The sequence below is a fragment of the Mesoplodon bidens genome (assembly GCF_964165515.1).
Source record: "Mesoplodon bidens genome assembly, chromosome: 10".
Lineage (NCBI taxonomy): Eukaryota > Metazoa > Chordata > Mammalia > Artiodactyla > Ziphiidae > Mesoplodon > Mesoplodon bidens.
The window spans coordinates 72,244,105-72,269,746 of record NC_138172.1 but is presented as its reverse complement, the minus strand read 5'-3'; the positions used below and the strand labels follow the sequence as shown (position 1 = coordinate 72,269,746).

The window sequence follows — 25,642 nt, the reverse complement described above, 5'->3', positions numbered from 1 at the left end:
TTAGAAGCTGAGATGGTGGCGGCAGCCAGCACTGAACACCAGAGAGATATTTTTACCACCCGTCAGAATGCCACCGTTTATGAGCCAGTGCCAAGGGCTGGTTCCCAATGCTGCTTTTCCACCAAGCTTTGACTATCGATCTAAAGAAGGTCTGAGTGGAACAGGGAGGCTTTGAAAATTCTCAGGTTGGCTAGGCTGGTGTTCAGCAGTCCTTTCCCTCAGGCAGGAGGGCTGGAAAGAAGCTTCTGTCCTGCAGAAGAAGTGAGTGCCTGAGGTCGGGAAAGGATTGCCCAGGTCCAGACCCAAACTCCAGTCTCCCTCGTCCTGCCTAGAGTGGGCCTAGGAATAGAATCCCATCCAAAAATACTGCCTTCACAAAAGATCCGAAGATCTGAAATCCACCATTAGAGATGTGTTTCTTTGCATTTGTCATGGGAGATACTCAAGTGGTTTCCTCTGGGACTGGCCAACAGAGGATGCAGACACGATGGAGGGCACAGTGGAGGCTCTAACAGGAGGAGGGAGAGGGGGTCAGGAAGGGGTCATCAGGCATCCTCAAAGCCTAGTTCCCTTGTGTGGACACATTGCCAAGGGCTTGAGAGAGCTCAGGGAGAGGGAGGAAAAGCCAAGGTCTGGGGACCAATTCAGCTGTTCATTTGTTAAAACTCTCTTGTGACCCTGTTGTTCTATCTTTAAAATGGGCCTAGTTCTTGCTACTCTCATAGACTGAAAAAAGTCCAGAGTGAAAAGGGGACAGCTCAAAGTCATCCAGGCCAGCCCTCTCCTTTGTTCATGAATCATGATGCCCACCACCCTTCCTACTGATCACCCCCACTCCTACCACCTCCTTGGCATGCTGACTGGCCCCACGTGGGGATAACTTCCAGACACAGGAACCTGCCCTCTTTTTTATTCAAGAGCCCAGACCACTGCTGGGTGCCTTTAAGCTAAGAAGTTTTTTTCTTACAGGCCCCAAACTCCATCTCCCTCTACCTCCTAGGCTTAGTTTCTGTCTTCATTCTCATCAGGAATAAAACTCATTCTTCTTCCATACTATGTCTATTTAATTTTTGCAGATAATTCTCATGGTTCACCTAGTGCTGTTTTTTTCAGATGCAACATCTTCCCTCCCTGCCACCGTCCATTTTTGCCTTTTACTTTTAGTCTTTCAAGAGGTATTTATGTTGCTGGGTCTGGGCCACTCATGGGGAAGACAGCTGAGAATGGGACACCCTGCCCTCCTACAGCTTGCATTTCCCAGGGAGACAGGCATTAAAGGACTAGGTACTTGTGTAGTCACTGATTCATATACTACAGCTGTGATAAGCTGTGTGAGCGAGCCTATGAGAGCCTGGGGTGGTCAGGGAAGGCTTCCTGGAGGTGACCCAGAAGGTCAAGTAGGAGGGCAATCAATGAAGAGACACAGGAGGGATTACAGGTAAAGGGCTGTCATGTTTGTCCCTGGAGCAGGAAGGGACCTGGGGTGTGTCCTGTGGCACATCTCCTGGTCCCTTGCCTCAGATGTGTACCAGGTTGTGCCATCCCTCTGCATGTGTGGGATCCAGCTGTGGGCAGTATGCTGGATGTGGCCTGACCAGAGCAAAGTAGACTGGGGCAGTTCCTCATGGGCCGGGGGTGCTCCTCATCTGAAGGCAGCCTCAGCCCCACTGGCCTCCTCTGGTCCAAGTCCCACACTGAAAGGGTGGCCCTAACTAAGCCACTCCCCTCACATGTTCTGAGGCCATCATGCCCCCTCCTCCCTAGGCTCTTCCCAAGATGAAGTGGCCCAGCACTGTGTGGCAACCTGGTGGGTATGCGGGGGTTATAAGTGAGGTTACTGTTTGGACATCACAGCAAACATCCTGGGGTCCTCTAGTTCAAGCCTTCTTGCGGACTCATGATCTGCCATAACACATTTTAAGAATTTACTCGTCTCGCTTTATATGTGTTTTTATGTTGCAAGGCCCTTTATAAACTTGGTTGGAGGTTGGTGGATTATAAATCACAAAACTAATTGATGGGGCTTAGGTCAGAAGTGCCAAGCGATTGCAGATGGTTTCTCCTCCAGTAATGGTGATGATAATAAGAGCCGACCTTTCTGAGAAATGATTACATGCCAGGTGCTCTTCTAAGTGGTTTCCATTTATTGGCTCATCTAATTCTTGCAACATCCCCATGAGATGTTATTATCCTGATGAGAAAACTGAGGCCTGAAGAGGTTAAGAAGCTTACCCAAGGTAACCCACCTGGGATTTGAACCCAGGTGGGCTGGCTCTAGAGTCTGCACCTCGAGACCTTGATAATACACATTTAGCATTTGAATGCTTGCTCTGTGTGTCGTCCCACCCCCCCCCCCGCCCCCGCCTCCCGCATCGAGCATGCGCACAACCCCTGGGAGACAGCTGGGACTATTATGGGCGCTTTGCAGGGTAGGAATCTCTGGGATCAGAGAGGGTAAGTAAGCTGCCCAAGTTCTCCCAGCTTGGAAGTGGCAGAGCCAGAATTCAAACCCAGGTTGGCTGTGCTCCAGAGAGCTCCTGACCCCTCCTTTTCCTCCCAGGACATGAGTTAGGATGGACAGGAGCAAGATGGTATCTTAGGGTCACAGGTGGTGTGTTCAAAATAGAGGCCAGTGACTGCGTTTCTTTTCTAGACTGTCTAGCCGCCCCTTCCCAGCCACCTAATCTATTAGCGAACCCAGACCAGCAGCCCGTGTCACTCAGACTACCATGAGGAAGCAGGGGAAGTATGAACCAGACCATCCCATCCCACCCACCGTCCACACATAAGGAGGAAACGAGAGGAAAGAGGCGGGTGCTGCAGGGGTGGGTCTCTGTTAGACAAGTGGAAGAACTTCTAGGAGTGCTGGTGGTGTCTGACAAGAAAAACCAGGCTTCTCTGAAAGCAGGAGGCCTCGGCTGCCGGAAGGGCCTGGAGGGTTCCATCTGAGGCAGGCAGGCTGATACCTTTTCGTCCCTTCTCCATGCTGAGGAAACTGATGGCCGTGCCCTTGGCGTTCTAATGTATGACTTGCCCTTGGAACCGTGGCTGCTTGGCCTTCCCATGGCTGCCTTCTCCCAGGACTGAAATGAAACCCAGGTCATGGATTCAACCTTAGTGATGGGGGCTGCTCAGGGGAGAGGGGGGAGATTTATGGCTTGGTCTCTGCCCTCAATAAGCCGTGGTCCCCCAGAGCTGCCGTGGCTGCTGCTTCCTCAGCCAAGCAAGGCCCAGGCCCAGTGCCTAGGGGCCGGCAGGGCGTGGGGCTGGGAGGTGGTGCCATGAATCTCGGACAGCCATGGGGCTCCCTGGCTCACAGACGGCCAGTGGAGGGAGCAGCCGATAGATCGCAGCTGAGTCTTAAGCGAAGTGAAGAATAAAAGGTCATATTTATTCCATCAGAGCCACGGGAGCTTTGAAATATTGGAGTGTGAATAAAGACAGTGATAAATCACTCACCACCATTGGGGACTTGGCTGATCTGTCTTCTGGCCCCATCACCCACTGGGCAAACTGGGGCTCAGTGTGCTCAGAGGAGAGAAAATAAGAGATGGGGACTCCAGGGGACCCCAAACGGAATAGAGAATCACAGAGATTGGTAGGTTCCTGGAATGTAAGATGTCCTTCACCTCAAATGTCACCGCTAAAGGAGGTTATCCCTGACCAGCCCACATGGAGCTGAGCCTGCCCTCCCCACGCCCAGACCCTTTCACCTTCTCTTAATCTGCTATGCTTTTTCTTTTTCCCATAGCACACTCCACTTTCTAACATAGTACATAATTTACCAATTGTGTTAATCGTTTACTGTCCACCCTCCCCTCCCCCGCCCAGAATGTCAACTTCACGGGACAAGGACTTGTGTCCTGTGCTCACTGCTGTATCCCCTCTAGCAGCACTGGCACATAACAGGTGCTCCATAAAAATCACATGAACAGATGGGTCTGGAAAGACTTTAGCAATGGTCTAATCCCAACCCCTTACCAGGGAAGAGCAGAGACTCGGATTGGGGATGGGACGTGCCCCAGTCATCCAGCCTATCAGGGGTTGCAGAGCTGGGAGAAGAGTCTGGGCACCCGGCTCCTGGGCTCAGGTGCCGCGTAGTCCAAGCTGCTATCACACTCAGCAAACGATGTGCTTGTTAGTCACATGCTATTAACTACCTATAGGACCCGGGAGCTATGCAGCCCAGGGTGGGGCAGGCTGGGTTCTTGCTTGCTTCCTCCTTTGATAAAAAACAAACAACAACAACAAAACCCAAACAGATAGTAAATTTACTGATAACTAACTTCCTAACCCAAAGAGGGCCCAAAAATACGGGTTCAGGGAAGAGGTCAGGGAATTTTCCTTCCTGGGAATTTTTTTTTTTTTTTTTTTTTTTTTTTGCGGTGCGCGGGCCTCTCACTGTTGTGGCCTCTCCCGCTGCGGAGCACAGGCTCCGGATGCGCAGGCTCAGCGGCCATGGCTCACGGGCCCAGTTGCTCCGCGGCATGTGCGATCCTCCCGGATCGGCGCACGAACCCGTGTCCCCTGCATCGGCAGGTGGACTCTCAACCACTGCGCCACCAGGGAAGCCCCTTCCTGGGAATTTTTAAGGGGTGGGGTGGGAGTGAAGCGAGAAGCATTTAGTAAGCACCTTCACCCCTGTGTGACTGCCGGTGTGCTGGATCCCTCACATGGATCACTCACTCAATTCCACCTCCCAAGCAGTAATGGAGTGTAGTAACGACAGCTAACGTATTAAGCTGTGTGCCGAGCACTGTTCTTGGTGCTTTTATGTATTCATTCATTTAATCTGCCCAACAACTCTCTGAAGTGGATAGCTTCTCTTATTGTCCCCGTGTTACAAATGAGGAACTAGAGGCAAATATGCCGTCAAATAAATGCTACTGTTCTGGGTGCTCGGGATGCATCAGTGAACAGAACACCTGGAGATCCTCGTCCTCGTGGGAGAAATGGGCAACAAGCATGATAACTGGGCAAATTATAGAGGTGAGGGGAGAAAATCAGTGTTATGCCAAAAGGAACCTGCAGAGCAGGGTAAGGGGCTGGGGGAGGGGGTGGGCAAATTGCAATATTAAATAGGGTGGCCCAGGGGGCCTCACTGAGAAGGTGAGTCAGGACCGAGACTTGAAGGAGGTGAGCCAAACAGAGGTCTATGGGAAGGGCATTTCAGGCAGAGGGACCAGCCGGGGCGAGGCCTCAAGGCTGGAGCATGTCTGAGGAGCAACAGGGGCCAGGGTGGCCGCAGCAGCGGGAGAGAGCGAGGGGCAGAGTCCAGGAGACGGGGCAGGGAGGTAGTGGGGCCAGACCACGAGGAGCCTTGCGGGCCCCTGGAGGGTGTTTTCTCCAGGCTCTGACTCATTCAAACTCTCACCTCCTTTAAATGCTCACAGAGGCTCACAGCCTCAAGCCAACACCCTCCTCTCATCTACTCACACACCAATGATGCTTCTAGTCTGGTCAGTAGACACACACACACACAACACACCTACACACATACACACCAGTCAGTGGACACACACACAGCTCCCCCGCCGGGCTTCAGCCTCCATCCCGCCTGTGTGGGTGGGAGAGGGGCAGGCTGCTCAACCACCTTTTGCCCCCTCTGCAGCCCAGCGACACCCCTCCCAGGCTGTACCAGAAGAGGGAGGAAAGCGAACCAATTTCTGGAGCCTCAGACCCATGCACCCCAATATACAGTGCTGGAGAGACCACCAGAAAGTTACGGATGTTAAGTCTGTGATTTACTCACATTAGATTTACTGACATGATTACTTCCATACTAAGATCACACACCCCCAGGGCCATCCTCCAGGGACGCTGAAGCACATTTAGGGGCTCATTGTCCCCACAGGAGCTGCTGCCCCAGGCTTGAGGAGGGGTGGGGGAGGGGGAGGGCAACAATACTGCTTTCAGTTATTCCCAGTTAAAACCAGGACGATGCACCTCTAGACCAGGCCAGCCTCACCTGAAAGCTCTTGACAAATGAAGGAATTCCACAGTGAAACTTACCTTCCCACTCAGCACAAAGTGCCAACCCCCAGGCAACCCACCACTCCCCCCAGATAGTTCACCTTCGCCACTGCCAGAGGTCCTTCTGGGAGATGGGTGGGTTGGATAGTGTTAGTATTCTCTATAAAAACTATGATGATAGATAGATAGATAGATAGATAGATATGGACAGATGATAGATAGATGATAGATGATAAAGTAGGTAAGCATTCACTAGATACATATATGGTCTATTGAGTATATATCATATGCCAGTGCTTTCCATACTTTATTTCTAATCCTCATATGACTCTGCAAATTAGGTTGGCAGACTGCTTTTACAAACAAGACTGAAGTTCTGGGGAGTTAAGTACTGGGGTAAAGCTTATGCAGCCCATAAGTTATGAGTCAGGATTTAAGCCCAGAGCCCCAGTCACTCTGTTGCCAAATCCCATGTGTGCTCAGAATTGGGGACCTGGTGCCCGAACTCCCACAGCTCTTTGATGGCTGTGCCTCGCCTTCCCCCCTCCTGCCTCTCCCTTGCTCCTGTCACCCCTCTCCTGGTGATATTCTTGTGGAATTCTACAATGTCAGAATTGGACATTGAAGCACAGAGGAGGAAAGTGACATGCCCAAGGTCACACAGCAATTCCATGAGAGAGCCAGGGTTAGAGCCTTGTCCATCCAGCTGAACTTGAGACTATTTGGTGGGTGGGGACAGCTCTGCTCCTCCATCCACTTGACTGGACAGTGACCTCCCCACTGCCCAATGAGGTCTCACTTGAGAGGTTGTTTCTCTCCTGGCCTGATTCGTCCCATCCCGGCCAGCCTGCTTGTTAGAGGCAGAGGTGTCCAGGGCAGGACCAGCAGAAACACAGGCTGGAGAAGTGCTAAGCGGGCTCCTCCAGACCACCAGCTGGAAAGGGCGTCTCTCCTCGGGCAGCAGGCACTCTGGCGCTGCAGCTTAGCGAGCCGGAAGTCGGGCAGGCCTCTTAGTCGTGGAGTCCAGCCTCCAGGCTTGCAGCTTGGAGACGCCCTCAGGGAGGTGCCTGTCAGTTTCTCAGTCTCTCATTCATGCAGGGGTTCTGAGGGTCCCCATTATAAAAAATGACACCTCAACTTTGTGAGCACTTTACTAAGTGCATCCAAGGAGCTTGGTAGGTTTTCCCAACAATCTCCCGGTTCAAGATCCCTCAGCTAGCAGCTGTCAGGGCTAGGATTTGAACTTGATCTTCAGACACCTAATCCACGTATCATCATGGCTGCTTTTGTTTTTCAATAAATTCTGAGGTTTATTTAAGAAACAGCACAGAGAATCACTTATTGCCAAGTTACTAAAGGTAATACTGATTACTGTTATTTTTTTTAAATTTTTTATTGGAGTATAGTTGATTTAAAATGTTGTGTTAGTTTTTACTGATGGCTGCTTTTTATTGCACAAATATAGCTCATGCACTATACTCAGTACTGAACAAATATCACTGTATTTAAGTTTCACAAGTTGCCATAGGATCAATACTACTAACCCATTTTGCAGGCAAGAAAACTGAGTGAGGCTCAGAGATATGAAGTGACTTACCTACGTTGCACAGTCAATAAGCTTTTTACACCATAGCACAAACTTACCTGGGGGGTGATAAAGTTGCCTTCGTCAAGGAGCTTCTGATCTGATAGAGGGAGGGGATTAGAACTGGGGGAAAAGGCAGGGCCCCAAAACCCGTCCATGAGATGACTGAGGACTTCATTTCATCTTGAGTTTTTCTATCAAGGGTCATCACTGACGTCACCATTGTCATTCAAACAAAACCTTGTGTCTGCTGTTCCCTGATTTATTGCCAGGAGTCCTGCCAAATGTTTGACACACTTTACCTCATTTAATCTTGACACTATTCCTACAAAGTAGGTACTAGCATTCTATGTAACTAAGACAGAGAGGGTTAGATAATCTGCCTCAGGTCACACAACTCGTCAGTCAGTGGCAGAGTGAGATTTGAACCCAGATCCAGCTGACAGTGCAGCGGATGCTGGGAACCACCATGCTTTATCTTTTGAAACCTCTTTGCATGCATTTGGTGTGTACCAAGTTCTGCTCTGAAGCTGCCTTGTTCTTCAACACAGGACAGATGTAAAAGAGCAAGCAGGTGGCCAGGGGGCCACTCTGCCCCACCCTGTGCCCTCCCCTGACCTGACTGGGCCAACCAAGCCTGGCAACAACAGAACCACAAGGTCCCTGCCAGTGGTGACTGCACCTGAGTGTGCATCAGCCACACTGAAGTGACAAATGACACCAACAAGCTCTCCTCTTCCTGCCCGCCTGGCAGCATTCGCTTTGTGATAACATCTTTTTGGCCACTTTGTTGTTGTGCTAAAATATACATAACATAAAATTTACCATTTTAACCATTTTTAAGGGTACAGTGCAGGGGCCATAAGTATATTCACATTTGTGTGCAACCATCACCACCATCCATCTTCACAACTCTTGCATCATCGCGGACTGAAACTCTGTACCTATCCGATACCAACTCCTCATTTCCTCCTCCCCGTGGCAAACACTCTTCTACTTTCAGTCTATGAATTTGACCACTCTGGTACCTCATATAAGGGGAAACACACAATATTTGTCCTTTTGCTTCTGGCTTATTTCACTTAGCATAATGTCCTCAAGATTCATCCAAGCTGTAACATGTGTCAGAATTTCATAAAAATATGGAATGCTTCACGAATTTGCATGTCATCCTTGGGCAAGGACCATACTAATCTCTTCTACATCATTCTAATTTGAGTATGTGTGCAGCTGAAGTGAGCACCATCATAGCAGTTTTAAGGAGTTGGTGCCACAGGTGACTTTGCCCCTGCGTGGTGCCCCTGGGAAATTATGGATCTGCTAACTGGGCAGAGTTGTCTGATCAGGTACATCACTGGGTGGCACTGATTTGGCGTCTGCCGGTGGTTCTAGTGCGTTTGGAGGCGGCTGGTGGGGAATCTTCATTTTGTTCACTCCTATGTTTACAATGAGGTATAATTGGTCTGACACCTTCTGCATTTCTTCTGTAAGTGAGGAATTGTTATTGAGCAAGCTTTTCTCAGCTCCTTGAGGAGATAAATGGCAACAATCGATCGTGGCCGTGGCCATCGTCGTCATCACAGGAGTACTGAATGGCCCTGGGAAGGGAGAGGAGAGGGCAGTCATGTTTTCCCCAGCACACTTAATGTCTCGTATTCAGCACAGGAGGTTGGGACCGCTAGTTCCATTTCATACATGAGGAAATTGGGTTCAGAGAGAGGAAAAACTGACCCCGAGTCACACTGTTGGTCAGGGGCAGAAGCAGCCTTCAAAGAGAGATTTCTGTCAAATCCCAAACCCCACATTTTTTTTTTCCTGTGACGTGCCCGCCCAATCCTTGGGGGTTGGGAGCTAAGGACAATTAGATGCAGGAAAAAGGTCCACATCCATAGATACTTGGATGAGGAGAAACAGAGAGAGAGATAAAGATATACAGAGAGAGAAAAAGGCCTGATGAGGGGAGGGGACCTCGCCTGGGTCGACTCAGCCTATGATGGTAGAAACGTTGCTTTAGGGGACAGAATGGGAGCAACGTGGCTTAATTGCAGCCCTGGGGAAATCACAGGGTGTTTCCATTAGCCACCTGCTCAGTGTGAGCCACCAAGGCGATGCAGCTTCCAGAAGGTCCCGTGTTGTCTTGGGTGGGGGGGCCTCAGGAGAGGCAGGATGTCTGGTTGGGGGAATGTGACTCTGTTCTCTGGTTCAGACCCCGCCCACCACCCCCATACACACAGAGGAGGGCCAAAGACAGATTGGCGTGTGATCGGTGAGGGGTCGCTGCGAGGCAAGCTGGAAAGCGTGTCCCGAAAAGATGGTGGGAAGGAATGGAAATGTTCACTCTGGAGAAGTGGAAACTCAAGGGGGGGTGGTGAGGGAGCTGGTGCACAATTTGGGAAGCGCTGAAATGTGTTCAAGAAAGAAATGCCTTGTCCTGGGTGTCTCTGTGGGGTTGAGTTGGGGCCAGTGGGACCAAGCAGCAGCCGTCAGACCATAGCAACGTGAGCAGGGATTCTGAGCAGCTCGGAGATGCGTGAAGCTGGGGGATGGGGGGCTGCCTGGCGTGTCCCTGGAAGTGTGTGAGTGGAGCGCTGACAGCCAGGAGGTCGATGGGCCCCCTCAACCCGGCTTTCCTGTGGTCTGCGAGTGGAGATGGCACAGGGAGAACTAGAAAGAGCCGGCATCATCTTGGTGGGTCAGCCAGAGAAGTGCTAGGCTGGAGGGTAGGCTGGGGCCAGCAGAAGAGACAGGCTGCCAGAGCTCAGCTGGCTGGTCCCTGAGCTGGGCTGGGTACCTGCCTCACTAGCCCGTATTTAATCTAACCTCATGCTGCGGTATTCATCTCCATCCCTGTTGGGGCCAGATGACTCCCTCCGTCAGAATCACTGCATATGCTAAGCTCGCGATGGACCAGGCATGGTTTAAATTACAGGCACTGACTCATTTCGTCCTCAGAGCAACTCTGTGAGGGAGGCCCTATCATCTGTCCCCCTTTACAGAGAGGTTAAGTGGCTTGCCCAAGGTCACACAGCCGGTAAGCGATGGCACTGGGCTTTGAACCCTGGTGGTCCAGTCCCAGGCTCACACTCTCTCTCCGGGCTTTATCCCCCTGATGAAGGAGCACCATGGAACAGGATGGAACTTACTCCTGGTACTGTCGTCCCAGCCAAACATGGGGGCTGGCGATTTCCCAAACCCTTGCCAGGCAACTTGATCTGTCACATTTCCCGAGTCAGGGAGCAAAGGCAGGGCCTCCCCAGGTCAGATTCTCACCTGTCACCAGGTAAGCCCTTACTCTGGGGAGATGAGTGGAGAGGCAGCCTGCTGGGGCTTGGCTGAATTTCCAGTAATCCCTTCATTCACTCAGCCACGGCTGGACTAACACTGTCACCACGTTTCTTCTGAAAAAGACTTTTGGGGCCACACGCAGTGGGGAACATGTCCTGCTGCTGTGAATGTTGAAGCCACGATGTCTCCTATCAGCCCAGCCAGGATCCAGGTGCTGCTCACATCTCCCAGGGTCTAGCTTGCATGAGATTTGCCAGCCACAGACCCTCGAGGCCTGGATGTCCACTATCAGAGATACATTACTTTTAGTTCAGCATCACCCACCCTTTATATAACCAACCCTCCAGTGGAGTTTACTGTGTGCCAGACACTGACCTGGGTTCCTTATGAGTCATGAGTCATTCAAATCTCATAATAACCCTATAGAGCAGAGATTATAAATGCCCCATTTTTTCCAGAAATAGGATATTTCTAGGAAACTAAGGCACAGACAGGTAAAGGAATGGCCCACGGTAAGTGATTACTGCTAGGAAGAGGCAGACCCAGCGTTTGACCCCAGCAGTGTAGCTCGAGACTCTGTGCTCCTCACCACTGCCCTCTGCCGCCTCTCTTTCTGATGGTCACTGTTCCTGAGAGGGGTGACATTCATCATGGTGATTGGATTTATCAGGGAGTTTTCTTAATAGAGACTTAACACAACAGAAGTACAAGGGTAACTAGTAGATGGGAAGTGGAAAAGCAGGAACAGGGTATAGCAACGGAGGACCAGAGGGGCCCGAAGCCTCAGTTAGGCCCAGGGCTAGCCCAGCCTTTGGACCGTGGGTAAAGGGAGGTGGTACTGCCACAGGACAGAGTCTTGGGAAGGGGCTGGACCACAGGCTGAGTGGGAGGTGGAGAGTCAGAGCACTCCTGGAGGGCAGACGAGCTTGAGTCAGGCCTGGGGGAGCCCCAGAGAGACCCCACTGAACTTGGAGGCCCCAGGAGTTGAGGGAAGCTGGAAGAACCAAAAAGAAGGGATGAAGCTGTCCAGCATCATGGAGAGAACGCCTGGGAAGATAGAGAGCACAGGGGTCCGGACCGAAGACTTCAAGACCAATTGTCCTGGTGCGGGGGCTGTCCCGGAGCTGGACAAGCCTCCCCAGCCTGGCCCATCTGTTTGGGGTGCCAGGAATCACATAGGAAATGGCAGGATTCCTACTACCTGCCAGAGGGCATAACAAGAGCCCTGGCCAGTAGAACTCTGAGATGGTGGGCTGCCCCCCAGCTGCACTGTCCAGTGTGGCAGCCGCTGGCCACATGTGACTACTGAGCCCTTGAAGTGTGCCTAACGTGACTGAGGAACTGAGTTTTTAATTTCATTTAAATTTAATTAGTTTGAAGTTCAATTTAAAAGGCCACGTATGGCTACTATTGGACAGTGCCGGTACAGGACATTCATTTCATTCACCTGCCTTACAGAATGTTTTTGAGGGCCTACTGTGTGCCGAGTGTTGTTCTAAAGGCTGGGGAAACGTCAGGGAACAAAGCAGACAAAAAAGCCTGCTCTTAGGAGTGGAAGGAGAGAGAGAGTGAGAATTAACAGGAGGCCTAGTAAATAAGCAAATGATAGTGTCTGTCAGGCAATAAAAGTGTAATGGGAAAAGATGGAACAGAGTAAGGGGCTGGGGGGTCAAGGTAAAGACGGGGGAAGCCCTCAGTGCTAAACGGGACGGTCAGAGGAGGTGACGTTGGAGCAGAATTGAAAGAGGTGAGGCAGAGAGCATATGGACATCTGGAGAAAGAGCATCCAGGCAAGGGCAACAGGTGGTGCAAAGGCCCTGTGGCAGGAGCACCCTTGGCAACACCCTGAGGAACAGCAGGGAGGCCAGGTGACTGGTGCAGAGTGAGCAGGGTAAGTAGGAGGAGAGGAACTCGGAGGGGTGAGAGGCAGGTCACAAGGGGTCTGGGGGCCACGTCAGGACTTTGACTACGTGAGACAGGCCTCACTGGGGGCATTGAGCAGAGGAAGGACTTGGTCTGATCTGGGTTTTAACAGGATCCCTCTGGCTGCTGGCAGAGGAGAGGTGGGGGGAGGGGAGCAAGAGGGTTCATCCAGAGGCCAATGCAACCAAGAGTTTTGATCCCCACCCTGCCTGCTGTTCTGAGGGCTGTAGGGATGGATATTGGGGTTCTCTGCCTCAGAATGTCAGTCACGTTGAATGTGCCTCCTTTACTTGCTGATGGGGCAAAGTCATCGCCAATAAGACAGAGTGTCTCAGGGCACCCAAGGGAGCCCCATGTTCTCAGGAGGGGCACAAGCAGTAGGGCAGCGACAGAGCCTGGCCCCGGGCCCCTGGCCTGTCTCAGAAGTTAATGAGAGGCTCCGGATTCTTGGAGCCCTCACTGAGTCACGCCAGCTCTATGGTAATCCTGCTCTGAAGAGCAGCCATGGGCCTTCCCCTGTTATCACTCAGGGCCGTGCATTCAGGGAAGTCCAGCCTCTGGCACCAAAACCAGAAGAGGGGATTCTACCACTTGTACCGGTATTTCCCGTACTTCTCTCTAACGGCTCTCTGATCCTGAGACTAGAAACAACAAATACAAAACAGATTCTTCCAGATCCATAGCACTCTGTCCCACTGAGTTTGAACACAGCCTCAGAATCCTTCTCCAAACTGGCACCCAGCAAATCCTCAGAGTTGGCACACAAGACACAATGTGTTTGCAAGGCCTCTAGAACCTGGCTCCCGGCTACCACCTTGGTGACTTCATTTCCTACCGCTCTCCCTTTCCCTCACTCTGTTTCCGTCATACCGGCCTCCTCATGGCTCCTGCCTCAGGGCCATTGCACTGACAGCTCCCTCCGTGGGAAAACTGCCCACAGACATCCACATAGCTCCCTCACTTCCTGCAGACTTCCCATGAGCATTCAGGGGTAGCAAAACAACCCTCATGGGACTCTCATCTCTACCCCTAATTAGCTATAGGGGGTACTTCAGTTAATACCTGTCTCTAAAATGGGGAGCATAATTCCGAAAGGTACTTCCCAGGGTTATCAAGAGCATTTATTGAAATAATTTGACAGTGCTGGCTTCAAATCTTGGCTAGGCACACACATTCTCTCTACGAGACCTTGGGCAAATCACTTAACTTCTCTGAGCCTCGATTTCTTCTTCTGTAAAATGGGGATAATAATACTACCTCCCTCATAGAGTTGCTGTGAGGATTAAACTAGTTAATACAGGTAGAGTACTCAGAACACTGCTTGACATATAGTGTGTTCAATAAATGTTAGCTGCCTTTGTAGTAATACATGTTTCTGTTTGGGGTTTTTAATTGCTGTCAAACAGTTACCCTGACTCTAAGACTTGCTTCCTGCTACGATCTGATGCTGCTCAGTTCAGTTCACGCTAATACAGTATAGGGAAGACCATGCTTGGTGGCCTGGAAGCCCTGGCTAACAACACTGGCTCAGCCGCCTTCCAGCTGTGTGACCTTGAGCAGGTGACCGATCTGCCTGAGCCTCAGTTTCTTCATCTGTAGTGTGGGGATAATTATTCCTACCTCATAGAGTCAGTGTGCAGAATCAGAGACCCAGCCTGTCAAGTGCCGGGCTTATAGTACGCACTCAATGAATCGTACGCCAGATAGAACCAGCCACGTCTCCTCAGCTCCCTTGCAGTTGTGCAGGAAAGCAAACAGGCCCCTTTGGGGCTGGCAGGTAGAAGGAGAGGCTGGGGAGCCAGGCTGCTTGCCTTGGTTTAATGAGTCCCTTTCATGTGCCCTGAGATGTCATGGCCGGCCAGAGAGGTTGGCAGGCTGGTGATTCTGTGAAGAGCCAGTAATGAGGGTGCACAGCCAGGGAAGTGGAGTGAGGGCAGCTTGACATGGCGTCTCCAAATTAGTGCCGGGGCTCAGCGGGCAGCCGGCGCATCATCGGTGGGGGAGGGGAGGAGGAGGGTACCTGAAAGTGGTGCTGCTGGGAGCTGAGGGGGATGGAGGCTGGAGGTAAAAGAGGTGGCGTTTGCTGACAAGTCCAGGAAGTCAAGAATCGCATTTCTTGTGTAGACACCAGCACCGACTTCTTCCTCTTACACAAAGACACACGCACCTCTTCAGTCACCCACACGCACATTCACGCCCTCTTTTTCTCTGTCACATTTACACGTAACAGACTCCTCAAGTTCACCTCATCCTATCTGCAGGGGCCTGGATTAGCCAGGAGAGGCCAACGACTACAGCAAATGGATGCAAATGCATAAAGGCTCAGACACGGCAGAATTTGATTTCTCGCTCTCCTGAGAGTCCAGGGCGGTTTACCGGCTTAATCAGGAGGCCTTCCTCACGTGGAGACTCAGGCACCCAGTCTCCAGCATCCCTCGGGTGGGCCGTGTTGTCATCTGCCTGGCCAAGGCTGGTCACTGCGCCCAGGGTCCAGCCAGCAGAGGGGAAGGAGAGTTGGGCAAGTACTCCCGCTCTTGTAAGGCCTGGCGCAGAGGTGCACACACTGCTGCCATCATATTCCACTGGCCAGAACTCACCACCTGGACATCACTAAGTGCACAGTTGGCTGGGGAATGCGGTCTGGACTGAGCCCACGAAAGGGGGACAGTAGACTTCGGTGGTCAGCTCATAGGCTTTGCCCTGAGGCCCAGGTGGAGACTCTAAGAACCTCTCCCATCTCCGTTCCCAGATGCCCCAAATAGTAGCTTTAACGGCAGCAGTTAGGAAACAGCAAACTTGGTCTGCAAGTGTCTCTGGGAGAGGTTACAAGGGATGTCCCCTCAGGAGTGTTAGGGGACACGTGGAGCCTCTGGGGGGCTGGGTGGAAGAGGGACAGAGCAGTGACCACCATTGTCTGGAACTAGAACCTTTGTGTACTATATATAAGTGAACACCAATACGCACACACACACACGCACACACACACATGCTCACATATACCCACGCAGCCGGCTCTCAAATGATAGACACACAGACATGCCCCCCACACGTCGTTTCACACACATGCACGCACATTCATCTGCACTCACACACCCCAACACTATCTACATGCAAGTCCATAAAGGTTGTCAGGGGTGTGCTTCAGAGATGTAGAAAACGCCTCTCCCGAGAGATCCTCAGGACCAGGCAGTGTCTAAGGGTCACCAGCTATCGTATTTAACTAAGAATCCCTGACATTTGTACAGGCCTTAATATTTAACAAAGCAGTCTTTCATTCACTGCTCAACTATAGGGTAAATATTTACTCAGCAGTGACGCAAGGCCAGATATGATGACTGGCAACAGAGATGCAAAGGTGAAGACACAGCCCATGTCCTCCGGGGAGACACAGGCATCCACCGAGAAGGGCTCTAGCAGAGGAAGGCAGGGGGGCTGTGGGAGCAGAGAGCAGAGGTTGGGTCAGAGGTGATGTTGAGTCAGGCCTCAAAGGATGAGGTCACCAGGTGGAGAAAGATAAGTGGTTTCTAGGAAGAGGGGCTGCCCTACGCAAAGACGTAAGGTGGTAGATTTGGAGAGTGATGAGTGACTCCGAGAAGGTGGCAAAGTGCTTCCTCCAGCTGGGGTTCTACTAGATAAGATGTGCTACTGCTGACATCAAGTAATGATATTTTTTTCCCAAAGTGCAAGGAAAAAATAAGTTTTTCCTTCTTGTGTAAATTATATGTCCTTGTGTCACCTAGGATTCAGTAAGGAGAAAAAAAACCAAAGAACACTCCAGATAGAAGAGGGAATTCAGTACTGGGGTTGGGTAAAGGTGATGGGATTGTTGAGAGGTCAACATCACAGAGATTAGCTACAGCAGGAAGCCACTGCCACCACCCACCCCGCCCAAGGATGGAGGTAATGGAGGAGATGGTTTGGTCGGAGCCTAAGATCCAGGTCTCTCTGGCAGGAGGTAGAGTCCCTGGAGCTGGGATCACAGAGGAGGCTTAGGAGCTGAGAGGAAGACACCACTTAAAGCAGAAAAAGGAAGAAATACCTGGTTTCTCCCCTCCTCCCACCCTCCAGTCTTCCTCTGGGGCCTCCAGTGGCCAGCTCTACCTGGGAGGCAAAGGAGCCTGGGAACAGGCAAGGGAGCCTGGGAAATGTAGTTCCTCATTGTCCATGGGAGGGCAGATGAAAGGGAAGACAGACCTGAGAGTCAATAGCAGAATAACCAGCACACTCCCGTGTGATTTCTTCTTAAACCTCTGCTATCAGCTGTAAACATTTGCTAGTGTTAAACTGTTTGTAGTAGTAATAGTGGGGTCTGCTTCCCAGGATAAGACGGCTAAACACTGAGATGATTTCTGGGCTCAGAGTCCATCTCCTGTGTCCCGGGATTGTGGTGAAGTTTAAATGCAATATTGAATGTGGAAACCCTTGTCACATACCAAGTGTTCAATAAAGCAGCCAGCCCGTCCCCTCCTCCCTAGATATGCTCTTCCATCGCTCACGACCCAGAGAGGTGGCGGAACAAGGCGGGTCAGAGTGGACAGGAGCCAGACTGCCTGGGAATGAATGCCAGCTCTGCCATGTTACATCTGCTTAATACCTCTGCAGAACAAGGGTCATGACAGTGGCTGCTTCAGAGAGTTGCCGTAGGGCTGAGTTGATAGAAGTAGGACACCAAAAACAGAGCCTGGAACACACTTACCATTAAGTGTTTGCTCTACTATCGTCACCGTTCTGGGTGTGCACAGCTCCTGCCCCTCCAACTCACATCACTTCCCTGAGCGGGGAGGAAGTGGGCCCGTGCAGCCCTGGGCTCTGCACAGCAGTTGGCCCAGCAGAACTGAGGTCCTGCTGGTGGAGAAGCGTCAGCCTCAGTGGGCTCTGAATATTGCTCCAGGGAAGGGGGTGGCTGACCTGCCACAGGCCCGGGGTGGAGGTGCAGTTTTCACTGAGATGAGGAAGTCCAAGTTTGTGGAAAGGCATAAGACCAGACTGTGGATCTAGAAGCTAGTGTTAAAGCCCCCACTGCCTCATCTTGGCAGTCCCAGCTGTGTGACCTGAGGCAAATCACTTAGCCTCTCTGAGCCTTGGCCATTCCTCTTCTGTGACATGAGGACACAGCATTACCACGATGGCCAGGTGAGACAGATAGACCTAAGGGGCTGGCTTGCAGGGCGCATGCTGGATCTGGGCCCTGACCTCCTCCACCCGCCTCTTCCGCCCCATGCACTGTAGCTATGGGTTGGGGATGGGGACGGGGGCAGACTCAATTTCTTCCATGTGGCTTCCCCAGCAGCTGTGCGGGCCAAGAGTGAGGAGGGAGGCGGCAGCCTCCAGGGCTGCCCACTGACGGGTTGTCAATACCTGCCTGTCAGTCCCAGCATCCGTGCACGGTTCCCAGGTGGAAGTGTTCAGGCTCCAGTATTTCATATTTGAGATCTCAATTAAGCTGCCTGGCTCTGGGTGTGAGGGGTTGACAGGCACAGATGGTGCCCTGGATTAGTAGGGGACAGGAAAACAGAGGGCTCTTTGAGAGTGGAGGGAGATGGGGAAGGCTGCAGGGAGAGATGTGGCACCTTCAGGCCGAGGTATTTCTGCAGGAGTGTTTATGGGGTGAGACAGGTGTCATTTCTAGGGACGCCACCAGAAGGCATCATACTTGAGAGATCACAGTTTGCATCCACGCTTCCTGAAGGTCCAGGCAGAAGGGGCCCAGGCTATGGTGACGGGCCCCAGTGAGGGGAGACTGCTGGCCCCTCAGACCCTCCCTTAAGGCGAGAGACCAATCAAGGCCTCCCCGACCAGTGACACCCTTTCCCAGGTGTCTTTGGATGCGCCTGGCCTGCTATGGCAGTGATGGAGGACCCGGCCCCTCCCGCTGAGAAACAGTTGCCCACCATTCTTCAGCATTGCACCGTGCCCTTCCCCTCCAAGCAACACCCCCCCTTTCCACCTCCAGTTTTCTTCTGCTTAGACCCCAGTCTGCACCAGCGAGCGTTCTCCCTCCCGAGGCATGAGAAAGCCACGTGGAGATGAGGTTGGAGTTGGTCCCTGAGGGCAGGTCCTTGTCTGTGACTCAGTGCAGCGCCAGGCTCAGAACAAGGCTCAGTCAGTGCTGAGGAATCTCGCAGGACAGACGAGGGGTGGACCGAGCCTCTGGGAGGGTGCTGAGGAGCCAGGGCCGACCTTACTCTCACCCCCACTGTCCAGAGACCCAGGGACTATTTGCAGCAGACAAGGCAGAAGTGGGGAGGTGGGGAGTCCCTTTTGTTCAGTTTTTGCTTCTTCACACCTTTAATCTCTCTGCCTCTCCTGTCCCTCCCTCTGCCTCTCCCCGTGTGCTTCCTCCCTCCTCTCTGCTGAATCTCTCCCCTTTCTTACCTGAACCTGCATCTCTAACCAATTTCCACTGTCTCTACCGTCAACTATCCCCCATCTCATTCCCTTCTTTTATTTCCACATCTTCTGGGTTGCTCCCTGCAACTGATCGCCGGTGTCTTTCTCTGTGTACCTGCTTCTGGCACTTCCACCCTCCACCCCGGAATCTTTCTCTCTCGTTTCCCTTTTCGCCCCACCCTGTCTCTGTTCTCTCACCTGGGTCCCGGGTCCCCCTCCTCCCCCTCCCCTTTGTCTCCCCGTCTCTCCCTTTTCCTGTCCCTCCACCTGTCACCCTCTTCTGCTCTGCCCCATTCTGTGTCCTTGCGTCGGTGGCTCTCTCTCCCTCTCCATCTCTCCTGTCTCTGTCACCCTCTCTCTTTTTTCTACTTCTCCTCTGTCCCCCCATCACCCTACTGTTCCTCACCATCCCTCCCCTCTATGCCCACCCACCCCCCGCAGGATGATCCCAGCCTCCAACAAGGCCTTCGTGGTCAACAACCTGGTGTCAGGGACTGGCTACGACCTGTGCGTGCTGGCCATGTGGGATGACACGGCCACCACGCTCACGGCCACCAACATCGTGGGCTGTGCCCAGTTCTTCACCAAGGCTGACTACACGCAGTGCCAGTCCATGCACAGCCAGATCCTGGGCGGCACCATGATCCTCGTCATCGGCGGCATTATTGTGGCCACGCTGCTGGTCTTCATCGTCATCCTCATGGTGCGCTACAAGGTCTGCAACCAGGAGGGCGCCGGGAAGCCGGCGGCCACCGTCAGCAACGTGCACTCGCAGACCAATGGGGGCCCGCCCCCCGCGCTGGGCGGCGCACCCAGCGGGGCCCCCGCCCCTGGGCCGCCCAAGGTGGTGGTGCGCCACGAGCTCATGGACTTCAGCGCTGGCCTGGTCCGAGGCAGCGACTCCTCTTCCTCCAGTTCCCTGGGCATCGGGGAGGCTGCAGGGCTGGGACGGGGCCCCTGGAGGCTCCCACCCCCTGCCCCCCGCCCCAAGCCCAACCTTGATCGCCTGATGGGGGCCTTTGCCTCCTTGGACCTCAAAAGTCAGAGAAAGGAGGAGCTGCTGGACTCCAGGACTCCAGGCGGGAGAGGGTCTGGGACATCAGCCAGGGGCCACCCCTCGGACCGAGAGCCACTGCTGGGGCCACCCGCGGCCCGGGCCAGGAGCCTGCTCCCCTTGCCCGTGGAGGGCAAGGCCAAACGCAGCCACTCCTTCGACATGGGGGACTTTGCGGCTGCGGCTGCGGGAGGGGTCGCCCCTGGTGGCTACAGCCCCCCTCAGAGGGTCTCGAACATCTGGACAAAGCGCAGTCTCTCTGTCAACGGCATGCTCTTGCCCTTTGAGGAGAGTGACCTGGCGGGGGCTCGGGGAACTTTTGGCAGCTCCGAGTGGGTGATGGAGAGCACGGTGTAGGCCTGGGTTGGGGGTGGGCATCCTCCCTCCCACCTTGTCAGGGTGAGAGAAGAGGAAAACATCTTTACCCACAAGTCTTTGTGGCGTTTCCATGGTGATGTTTACATCCAGGGACAGTTTTGTCTCCCTGTCAACGGCCTCCCCTCCCCACCACACCACGCACACCACCTTCCCAGGCCCGTCCCCCACCGCCCATCCGGCTGTGCTCAGGGAAAGCAGACTCGATGGCTCAAATGTCAGGCTAAGCCCTGAGTGTTTGGAAAGGCGGGGTTCCTGCCTTTCTAATCACAAATGTAGCCTATAAGCAAGTGGCTTTGCATTGCTGATGGTTCCGGTGTTGTTTTTATTTCTTAATTTCTTTCTTCCACTTCCCCGACTCCTCCTCTTCAGTGACACGGATAACGGAGAGTTTACACACGAAAGCGGGTTCCCAGCAGCCCTGGTGGTGGGGGATCATTGCCAATTGAGAAGAGCAGGGAATGATTTGGGTTGCACGTTTGTTTGGGGGAAGACTGGAGTCCCCCGCCCAGAAGCCTCATTACTCCCAAGAGTCCCCACACTTGGGAGGGATGAGTGACCTCCCCCATCCCTGGCCCAGCTTCCTTTGCTTCTCAAACCCCCATCACATCAGCTTAAACTAGAAGGGTAACTTCCGGGACTCTACGTGCGGGAGAGGGAGAAGGGTCTTTATGAGACACAAGGACATAAGGGATGTTAACTTTTGGAGTTGCTTTGGGATTTTTGCCTCTTTTGGGGGAAGCTGGGACAGGGAGTCCCCATGGACATGGCGGGGGCAAGAGGGCTTCTCTTAATTAAGGAGAGCAGAGTGGGGTGGCAGAAGGAGCACTGGACACGGGGTCCAAAGCTCTGAGTTTGGGTTCCAGAGCCACCACCGAATAACCAGCTAAACACAGCGGGCAACACCCTTTCTCTATTTGGACCTCAGGCTCCTAATTCATAAAATAACGCGATCATACCAAGTCTCCAATTCCCTTCCAGCTCGAAGGACTAAGGACTCTTCATGACTAAATGAATTGTAGGGTTCTGAAGCCTGAAGAGGTGTTTGCGATCATCTCATCCTTAACCCTCTCTTCCCTTCCCCCAAGGGTCTAAAGGACTTGCCCAAGGTCACATAGTGCATTAGTGACCAAGTCAGGGCAGGGCCCAAGGCCACTTACCTCCCGGGGGTGGTGCTTGAAATCCATTACCCTGTCTTCACTGTAGCTAGGGTGTTTCTATGTCCAAAGTCTGTCCCTTGTTTGTTCCTGAAGAAGGTGGCTCAGGGTGGGACATGGGGACACGGGGGATGCCTTCCATGAATGCCGCTCATGAGGAGGATCCATCATGGAAATGACAGGATGGCGATGGGAGGGGCACACGGGCTCCTTTCCATCTAGGGATTGACCCCCACGCTCCCAGACAGTGGCCAGAGGGGGCAGACGAGATGTGGCGGGGGGAGAAAAGGCTTTGGAAGCATCTGAAGGTCTTTCCCCGCATCTCTGTCTCTCCTGGTCCCTGTGTGTTCCAGGTCTCTCCTCACTGTCAACACACTACCTCTCCCCACCTCATGCTTCCCTCTCCCGAGCATCCGCCATAGATCTCTAGCCTCTGTCTCTTGTTCTCCCTCCTTCTGCCACTTGCTGACTACACAGCCTACAGGTGAGTCCATTTGGGGCTGAAACGTTCTAATGGGCTCAGACCTGGAGCTGAGCTGGTGGCCCCCAACCCCGCCCGGAACACACAGGGAGAGGGCGGGGAGCTGTCTATGCAGGACTGCCGTCTGGCTCCTCCCAGGAGCCTCCAAATCCCATGCCTTCGTCCTTCCTCTCCCTCCTCCTTTCCCTCCTCACCTTCCCTCTACTCTCCTGTCTTCGTTCTTTTTCTTCGGGTGCCTCTCTGCCTCCCCCCAGTCCTTTTCTGGTCCTGACCAGGACATTAACAGACCAGGCCATTAGCAGACCAGGCCAGTCTCTTCCTGAGACCACAAGCTAACGTTCAGCCCGAGAGCCAGAGCACATGCTTTCTGCAGTCATGAGGGCACCCCTAGCCTCGGTGACTTGAAAGGAAATTTCTCCCATCCTCCCTCTTTCTCGGACCCGTTTTCCTCCACTCCTTTTTCCCTCTGCGCTTTCTCACTAAGCCTTTCTAAATGTAGCCATTGAGGAAGTGACCCCAAATACCACCTCTCTTTTTGCCTTTGGGTTCAGATGCCCAGAGGGGAAGTGGTGGACATCGGAAGGGGGGGGGGAATCAACCGTCTGTCCTCATCAGCGGCTACGAGCTCTGTCGTGACATGGTATGTACTCACGCTTGTGTTTGTCAGGTTTCTGACTTGGAGTTTTGGAAAGTGACATCCCTGTGGGCAGAATACAAATGCCAATCTTTTGCTAAAAAAAAAAAAATATATATATATATATATATATATATATATATATATATATATGCAGTAAAATGTACAGTTTTAAAAACAACAACAGATCACACTTCTTGGGAGAGAGCAAAAAAAGAACATTCCTGTGTCTGTGAATGTCTGTTGTTTATTTCTCTGGAAACGCTGTAGTTTTCTGAAGGTGGCTTTGAGGTGGCATTTTCCCTCACACCTGTGTTTGGTACTGTCTAGTGAGAGCCTGCTTCCTGCCAAGTTCACGTATAAGATGGCAGCCTTCTGAAATAAGAGAGAATGGGGCCGCCCTCCTGGAGTAAAGGTCAGTAGAGGGTCTGGAATTAAGCTCCAGGCTAAGAAGGAATAGTCCATCCCCGGCTACAGCCTTATCCCTCCATCCTGTCGCCTTCCAGCCCTGCCTCCTTTTCCCTGGATGGCCACTACCGCACGTAGCCACTAGGGGAGCCCGAGTACCTTCCACCCACTTTGAGCCCAAGGTGGCATTTTTTCAAAAGGGTCTTTTACTGGGGAACCAGGACAACAAACCAAAGCACAGACCCGCGGTAGAGAAACAAATGAGCTTCTGGAACACAGCTTCCTGACCCTATCTTCCTCTAGTGTCTAGGTCAGCACTGTCCAAGAGGAAAAAAGTGTGAACCTCACTGTAATTTTAAATTTTCTAGTAGCCCATTAAATCAAGTATAAAGAAACAGGTGAAATTAATTTAACAATTAGTTTATTTAACCCAATATATACAAATATTTTCATTTCAACGTATAATCACTATAAAATGATTAATAAGATATTTTACTCTTTTTTTTGTACAAAGTGTTGGGAATCTGATGTGTGTTTCACATGGCACATCTCAGTTCAGACTAGCTGCCTTTAAAGTGCTTGAGAGCCACATGGGGCTGGTACAGTGCAGCTCTACACATACAACCACTGACTTGCAAGCACAGCTTCTGGAAGGGGAAGGAAGCTAATGGTTACTGAGCACCTACAGTTCCAGGTCCTGTGTTGCTGCTTCATACGCATGTCTCATGTCCCGCTGAATCCTCACTGCAGCCTCTCAAGGTAACTATTATTATGCCAGTTTTACAAATAAAGGGGCTGAGGCTCAGAGGGGTTAAGTAACTTGCCCAAGGTCACACGTGGCTGCAAGCCTTAGCTCTTCGCATGACATCACACGGCCTCCCCTATCCTTTCTTCCTCCCTTCAACTCATTCGTTACAGACTGTATTTTACACTGACTGAAGTACTCAAATTTATAGCCTGATCTGGAAACCCTGGGTTTGGCCCGAAGGTCTGCTAAAATTCTCAGAGTGTTGACTCCAGGCAAGGGCCCCTTGGTTAAGTGGTCTCTTCTGACCCTGCACTAGCCTTTCTGGCCCTTTATTGGCTTGTAACACATTTCCATCCCAGGAAAATTCCACTGATCATCCCTTCTCCTGGCCTGGTGACTGCTAGAGGTCCCTTGTTTAATAGCTTTCCAACCTCCAGCCTCATCTGACCCCCTTTGCCCTGAAAACCTGTAACTTTGTACCCTTAAGACAGAAAACCTCACACCAGCTCATTCTAATGTCCAAACCCATCTTCTCGCCTCTTCCTAATTCAAAACTTTTGTCCCTAGCAGGAGAGATGCTTGCCTACCCAGATCCTCTTTCCTGACAGAGAGAAGCCTTTAGCTCTCTCATCTCTCACAGAAGAGAGGTAGTTGATACACTCTGAGCCTGGCTGAATTACTGAGTTTCTGGCAAGTGTTCGAGCCCCTCTCCCCAAGTTCTTGATAATGACACATCCCTCAGATTCCCCCTCAAAGGAGATTTCTTTCATTTTGCCATGATTACAGCATTGAAATTCCAAAATAACTTAGACTTGCTTTTTTTTTTTTTTTTTTAAGGGATATCATTTCTAACCAGGTAAGAGGAAGGTCACTGTCTCAGAAGTCCCCCTTCCCAAATGGGTAGTAACTTTTCTCCCAGAGTCTGTGGGTATAGACTTTTCATAAGTACAGCCTGAGTACTTCCGAGTCTTCTGTTCTCTATTCTCAGTGTGTCTGCAGTAAAGGTCTCAGGGCTTCAGCAAACTGGGTAGGGTTTCCTCTGTTCTTGCAGCCATGGGGGTTTGCAAACGGCTGCTGGTAAAATAGACACACTTATTCAAAAGAAAAGACTGTTGGCAGGCAGCAGTCAAAACATGAACACACAATTTTATACAGCACACCCAGATCCCAAACCCAGCAACGTTCCGTGTGATGCATTTGGCAGCAGGAAAAGTTCGTTGTGACAAGAAGGCTTCTCCTCACAGGTAAACACCTGAGGCTTCTACTTTTGCATAATAGAATCAGACCCATCCAGGTTGCTCTGCAAACATCTCAAAGGAACACTGCCCCCCTTCTCAGTTTAAAAATATCTACTTGTTGGGCTTCCCTGGTGGCGCAGTGGTTGAGAATCTGCCTGCCAATGCAGGGGACATGGGTTCGAGCCCTGGTCTGGGAAGATCCCACATGCCGCGGAGCAACTGGCCCCGTGAGCCACAATTACTGAGCCTGCGCGTCTGGAGCCTGTGCTCTGCAATGAGAGAGGCCACGATAGTGAGAGGCCCGCGCACCGCGATGAGGAGTGGCCCCCACTTGCCACAACTAGAGAAAGCCCTCGCACAGAAACGAAGAGCCAACACAGCCATAAATAAA

At 52.1% G+C, this 25,642-nt stretch overlaps 1 protein-coding gene across 1 annotated transcript in view; it reads left to right on the top strand.

The window, feature by feature from the left end:
• LRFN2 (leucine rich repeat and fibronectin type III domain containing 2) overlaps positions 1–20,567 on the top strand; it is a gene marked incomplete at its 3' end in the record, with an annotated part of 36,233 nt that extends 15,666 nt beyond the window's left edge. The window contains exon 2 of the mRNA XM_081247038.1: positions 19,598–20,567. Coding sequence (XP_081103164.1) covers positions 19,598–20,567 — 970 coding nt within the window. The remainder of the gene's footprint in view (positions 1–19,597) is intronic.
• Positions 20,568–25,642: the final 5,075 nt, after the last annotated feature.